The sequence below is a fragment of the Doryrhamphus excisus genome, linkage group LG5 (assembly GCF_037039965.1).
Source record: "Doryrhamphus excisus strain RoL-2023G ecotype Guam linkage group LG5, RoL_Dexc_Guam_v1.1, whole genome shotgun sequence".
Classification (NCBI taxonomy): Eukaryota; Metazoa; Chordata; class Actinopteri; order Syngnathiformes; family Syngnathidae; genus Doryrhamphus; species Doryrhamphus excisus.
Genome location: NC_136361.1, coordinates 14,666,996 through 14,673,445, shown reverse-complemented (window position 1 = coordinate 14,673,445; position 6,450 = coordinate 14,666,996). Strand labels below are relative to the sequence as shown.

At 35.2% G+C, this 6,450-nt stretch overlaps 1 protein-coding gene and 1 long non-coding RNA gene across 4 annotated transcripts in view; one reads left to right on the top strand and one right to left on the bottom strand.

Annotated features, from left to right (window-relative positions):
* Window positions 1–6,450, top strand: part of LOC131105079 (uncharacterized) — a 99,490-nt gene that overhangs the window by 92,703 nt on the left and 337 nt on the right. For both annotated transcript variants that reach the window (XR_013627407.1, XR_013627406.1), the window contains exons 7-9: window positions 344–412; window positions 4,397–4,495; window positions 6,278–6,386. This is a non-coding gene — a long non-coding RNA (uncharacterized LOC131105079). The remainder of the gene's footprint in view (window positions 1–343; window positions 413–4,396; window positions 4,496–6,277; window positions 6,387–6,450) is intronic.
* The window catches only part of LOC131105074 (mitogen-activated protein kinase kinase kinase 5), a 29,164-nt gene continuing 27,899 nt past the window's right edge, over window positions 5,186–6,450 (bottom strand). For both annotated transcript variants that reach the window (XM_058052813.2, XM_058052814.2), the window contains exons 27-28: window positions 6,306–6,382; window positions 5,186–6,145 (exon numbers count right to left, since the gene is read on the bottom strand). In XM_058052813.2, coding sequence (XP_057908796.2) covers window positions 6,049–6,145; window positions 6,306–6,382 — 174 coding nt within the window. In that variant the 3' untranslated portion in view covers window positions 5,186–6,048. The remainder of the gene's footprint in view (window positions 6,146–6,305; window positions 6,383–6,450) is intronic.

Below are 6,450 nucleotides of genomic sequence, written 5' to 3'. Positions count from 1 at the left end.
ACTCCGGTTTCCTCCCACATTCCAAAAACATGCTAGGTTAATTGGTGACTCCAAATTGTCCATAGGTATGAATGTGAGTGTGAATGGTTGTTTGTCTATATGTGCCCTGTGATTGGCTGGCCACCAGTCCAGGGTGTACCTTGCCTGAAGACAGCTGGGATAGGCTCCAGCACCCCCCTGCAACTCTCATGAGGATAAGCGGTAGGAAATGAATGACTGAATGTACCCTATGCATATTTATGTTCCATTCTTCATTGACACACAGGTGTAAAAAGAAGTTAACCACTGTTTAATTAAGTTAAATTAAGATGTGAAGATAATAAAGTAATCTTTTACTTGAAAGCGTCACAGGTGTGCCTCTAGCAAGCTGCTCTGGAGAAGGGAAAAGCCAAGGAAAAAGCAAAACATGATGGTATGATCCTTTTTTTCACCTTCTGTAGCCTTTATCAATGTGTTGTGTGTGTGATGCCTCTGCACACAGGAAGTTAAACGCCCCCCCCCCTCAAATTCCCAATGGTCAGTGTTGATGAAAGGACTTGATTTTGAAGCTGCAGCTGCAACACACACACACACACACACAGATACAACCATGCAAAACATGGGGGTCAGTGATGATAGTGGTGATAGTAAACAGGGGAAATCGTTAAATCCTCGTAAAGACAAGTCATCAGCCCACTGAGAGAGAGAGAGAGAGAGAGAGAGAGAGAGAGAGAGAGAGAGAGAGAGAGAGAGAGAGAGAGAGAGAGAGAGAGAGAGAGAGAGAGAGAGAGAGAGAGAGAGAGAGAGAGAGAGAGAGAGAGGTTGCATCAGTGCACATCCTCAATGAGGCTGTTGATGCAAAAGGATAGAACAGCACTGAGAAGATTCAGCTGACACCATGAAGAAGTGGCACCTAGTACTACTGCTAAGATTACACTGGAAAAAGTACCCAGAGACAATGAGGTACGCATTAAATGAATTTGAAATTAAATTAAATTAAAATATTATTTTTAACCCCAGAATAATACTGAAGAACATTACAAAACTTTTAGCTTGTTTTTCACAATATTCATGCATAATGCTGAAAATGCTGATTTTGAATATAACATATATATTTTTTCCATTCAATTGAATAAAATTAAAATATAATTTTTAACCCCAGAACAATACTGAAGTACATTACAAAACTTTTTTTGCTTGTTTTTCCACAATATTAATGCATGATGCTGATAATGCTGATTTTGAATATAACATATATATACGTATATATATATATTTTTTTTCCATTCCATTTAATTGAACATAAGTCATTTTTAGCCTTTTCATAGGTCACTCATTGACATATTTTCAACTTTTATTTGTTTTTTAAAAATTTTAACAAGGTTAAAAAATACATTCTTTGAAATTTAAAAATATTTTTAAGCCTAAAAATATAAAACATAGTTGTAGATTTACCAGTAGAATATACACATATAATTGAATTTTTAACCATTGAATAGTGCACTAATTGTGCATTTTTTTTATTTACATTATTTTCAAACCTAGAAAATGACTGTATTTCCTTACTAAATGTCATTTTGTAATTTTTTGTAAGATTTTACAAATATAAATTATTACAGTATAATAATAATATTGTAGAATATGTCATTAATTTAATGTCTAATTGCATGGAATGATGGATTTGGAGGAGTCTGTATAGATGAGCAATCACGTGGTTCCGCTGAGCCATCAATCGGAGACAGTTGTGTTTGCAAAGCGATGTCGTCCATTGTTCAATAATCAATAATCATTCAGCTTGTTTAGAAAGTGATGAGGTGTTTTTGTCGTCACTCAGCAGGGTCAAAGTTTATTGATTGATTTATGAGCATGTTTACTGTTGTGTGCCTTTCTTATCCACTATAGAAGCTCATGGGGACATTTTTTAAAATAGATATAGATATAATTTGTTAAATTTTTATTTTGTAATCATTTGTTCTTTTAAAATTAGTCTAAATTGACACATTTGTTGTTTGTAAATAATGTACCATCGCATTCCAAAGCATGCAGCAACCAGCGTTACCAACTTGGCTACTTTTTTTTGCCGTTGTTGGGGAGATTTCTGCTATTTGTTGGACTTTTTTGGGGGGGGTAGGGGTTATGCAGTGTGTGTTTATCAACTGGTGTCCTGTCATTGACGTAGTATTGCTACCCCACTCCCCTTCTGCTCCACAACAGACCCACTACCAATCTACCAACTACTGCTTCAATAATAGACACCCCCAACCTCCCAATGCACCCTTCTCCCTCCATTGCAACCCCCCCCACCACCGCCACTTGCTTTCATTTCCATGACGACACACAAAGAAGAGTGAGCAAGGCAGGAAATAAAATGTGAATGAGAAGGAGGGGGTGACTCCCCCCCTCGACCTTCTGCTTTCATTTAAAAGTGGGGGAAACTTTTAAACAGGGCGATATCTAGTATAAAATACATGTACTATATTAATGTAGCTTGAATTGAATTGGCTTGAGTAGTACTTGTACAACTGGACTTTAAAAGGTCCACTATTATGCAAAAGCGACTTTTTAATGATGCCCGAGCACAAAAATATTCAAACTTTTTCCACTGAGGGCCACATAGTGAAAAATGAAGGGACGCAAGGACCACTTTGAACACACGCAGACAAGAAAAAAATGCATTTCAGGTTTTGTGGTGCAGGTGAATGCCACTAATTATTATTATTTTTTATTATTATAATACATATTATTATATATTATAATATATAAATTATTTTATTATTATTATTATTATTTTTCCCCATAATATTATAAGCTTGGGACTTTTTTGTCATTTGATTACAATATTTTTCTGTGATGTGTGGACACCATGGAACTGCCTTGGCACTTTCGCCACTTAGTGCTGTCATGCTAACCATGCTAACTGTTAGCATGTTGGAATTTTGTCCGTTTTACTCCTGTTTAAAGGCCTACGTACACATGGCATGATGTAGGAATGCTTTTTCTGCACTTTTGTTGCTAGCATGATATCTGTTAGCATGTTAACATTTTAGCTGTATTCTTCCCATCTAAAGGCTAATACAGATATGGCGTGATGCAGGGATATTGTAGGACCGCCTTGGCGCTTTCGCTGTAGAGTACCATCTCGCTACATGCTAGCATGTTAAGAGTTAGCATGTTTGCTTTTCATGTAAGCACGGCTTTGCTTACATGACATGACTTTCCTTAGCTTGTTTTTCACAATATTAATGCATAATGCTGATAATGCTGATTTTGAATAGAACATATGTATATATATTTTTTCCATTTAATTTAATTGAACATAAGTCATTTTTAGCCTTTTTCATAGGTCACTCATTGACATATTTTCAACTTTCATTAGTTTTTTTTTTATTTTAACAAGCTTAAAAAAATACTTGACATTACATTGACATTCTTTGACATTTTAAAATATTTTTAAGCCTAAAAACAAAACATAGTTGTAGAATATACATATATAATTGAATTTTTAACCATTTAATAGTTCACAGCACAAGTTGCATGCCCATCAAAATTTCTGCTGGAATTTTTTTCCCCCATACAATTTAATATAATTTTACAAATGTTTCAACTTTCTTCTTGTGAATTTTATTCTCATAATTAGTATTAATATTTTGACTTCATACTTGTAATACTACACATTTTTGTCCATAAATGACATCTCTATTCTTGTTTTTTTCCCCCTCCTTATTACTTTTTTCATTGTCTTAAATTACATTATTTTTCCTCACAATATAAATTAATTTATTTATTTACAAATATCTGCTGTCCATTTCTAAAATAAAATGTCCAAATATTTAAACTTTCATCTTATTAAATATTTTGACTTTATTTGATTACAACTATAACATTTTCCAAAAACTCCAACTTTATTCTGTTTTGTTTGTTTCTCATAAACAATTCTATCTATAAAATGTACTGCGGTCCACACTTTGGACACCCCTGCTCTAACAGCACCCAACCTGAGAAAAAGAAAGCTTTACTCTTGAGAGAAGAGGCACTCAAAGACTTCTGAAAACAAATACATGGGACCTTTAAGAACAATTTTCGTCCGCAATGGAAGCAGTTTTTGTCACATAGTCCAGATCCACTGGTGTTATGGGAGCTGTGATTTCAGTAATCCCAGAGATTGTGGGCCTCCCAGTGTTGCGTGGTGTCCCCAATCCCCCCCAAGGTGGGGGTGACATCCCACAAACATCAGCCCATCAGCATGTTGCAATCACGCTTGCTGAGTCTACTTTAACACACTCTGTATAGTTTCCATGTGACTTGAGTAAGATTCTGTGCAGAAATTAACGCTAAAATTAGTAGATGATGCCCACATTTATTGTAAAAATTGTCCAGACAAGGAGATTATGTATTCATGATGTTTGTTTGTTTGCAGGATTACACTAAATCTGCTTGACCGATTTCCATGAAAGTCTGCAGAGATGTGAGGCGTGGTCCAAAGAAGGACACATGATAAAGAATGTTGGACACAGACGTAAGATTTTACTTTTGTCAGAATAAATATGTAATGTACTGTAAAAAATGTAATTCAAATTTTAAAAAAAGCTACATTTTTTAAGTGTTAAGATGGTTTGTTTCTCTTTCTCAATTCCCTTTTTTGTTCCCATTTTGTCAATTTTTGTGTTCTGAACACTGTTTTGAAGTAAGCACTCTAGAACAGGGGTCTCAAACTCAATTTTGCTGGGGGCCACTGGAGCTAGGGTCTGGGCAAGGATGGGCCGCATCAGGTTTTCCCCCCCAAAAAAGCATTTATTAAAACCAGAAAAATATACAAACTTTTTCAGTGCTTTGGTTCCGATTTTCTACAAGAAAAGCTCTGATAAAACATTCCACTGTTCTCAAATATATTATTTTTTATTTTTCTACACAAAATAAGATGAAAAATAAATAAACAAATCAATAAAGAAAATCAATCAGTAATAAATAAATATAATAATAATAATAAAACGGCAAATAATAAAAACTTAAGAAACCACATATAGTTGGTGGGTAGACAAATAATTTTTTTCAGATTAAAATGAACAAAGCATTATTAGAGCCCTGTAGACATGACAAAACACGACTATAGTCACATTTATACTCTTTTTATTTACAACATATTGCGCAACTGCAGGGTCTTGAGACACATGCTAACTCGCAAACTAGAGAGCTAGCGACCTAAACGGTAGCCTTCAAGTTATTTCCTTTAAACTTAAATAGCCAAAAACTTACCACTTCCACACGGATATGGAGGATAACTATTAACAGTTATTTAACCTTTAACATGAACATTAATCAAACGTAATATTTTTTTCTGGGTACATGATACCATACAGCATCCATATCAAACTTGAGCGGGCCGCACTAACATTAAACTTTCATATCAAGGCGGGGGCCTCTAACACTTGTCCTGCGGGTCTCGTGTTTGAGACCCCCTGCTCTAGAACTTGGAACACTTTAGTTGCACCAACTGCCTCCATTTCTGCAGAACAGCTTTAAGTTGTTTTGACCATTTTGTGGTCCCTGAAACAGGACTTTTTGTATAATTCTGAGATATACGTACATTATTTTTCAGTTATGGGTAACCTTTCACTACTTACCTTTATACTATTTCAAGCTATTCAGTGGACTTGAATGACTTGAATTTTAATAAATAACTGGATAAATTGGGCTGTTGACTGGTATATGTATGACAGCACATGTACAGTAATTGTGATAAAGGCAACAAAACATACTATAACAAGATGTCATTTAATTATTAATAATTTATTGAACACACACACGTGTGTTCTACTACAGCACTGTAAAAGCAAATAAGCATATAAGTGTTCCTGCTGACCACTTTTGAAGTAAATTGAACAAATATGAATGTATAACTTACTCTCTTGGACAAAATATTAATTTGATGTAAAAATCTTAATTTTCAATACAAGTTTTGGATTGAGGATATAGTAAAAAATAAAATAAAATGCAGCATCTCAGTTTTTTTTTACATTCAAATGTGTGAAAAGTAACAGGACCAGCCTGTCCACTACAGAAAGTGTCCTGTTAAAGGAGAGCGCCATCACTGTCCTGGTGATGTATGTTGTGCTGGGACTTCCTATGAGCCGTAATGGCCGCCCAGATGCGACACAGCATACCGCCTCTGGAAAATAAAATGGGGAAAGAACAACCCCATGATGGGTTTAGAGTCAAAGGACGGAGACATGTAATTGGACATTTAGGATTATGAATATTGGCCTTTATATTTTAAATGTATTTATCATCTTTTGTGCAGAGCTGGAAGACACGTAGAGTCTCCTCACTTTATTCCAGAGTACATGAGGTCATCCCTGCAGGCCATGTGGAGGAGACAGTCCAAGGTGAACTCGTGAGCCACCAACTAGGTAAACAGGGTGACACATGATCAGAACAAACAGAAAGTAGATGGAAAGGTATGAAACAGTAATC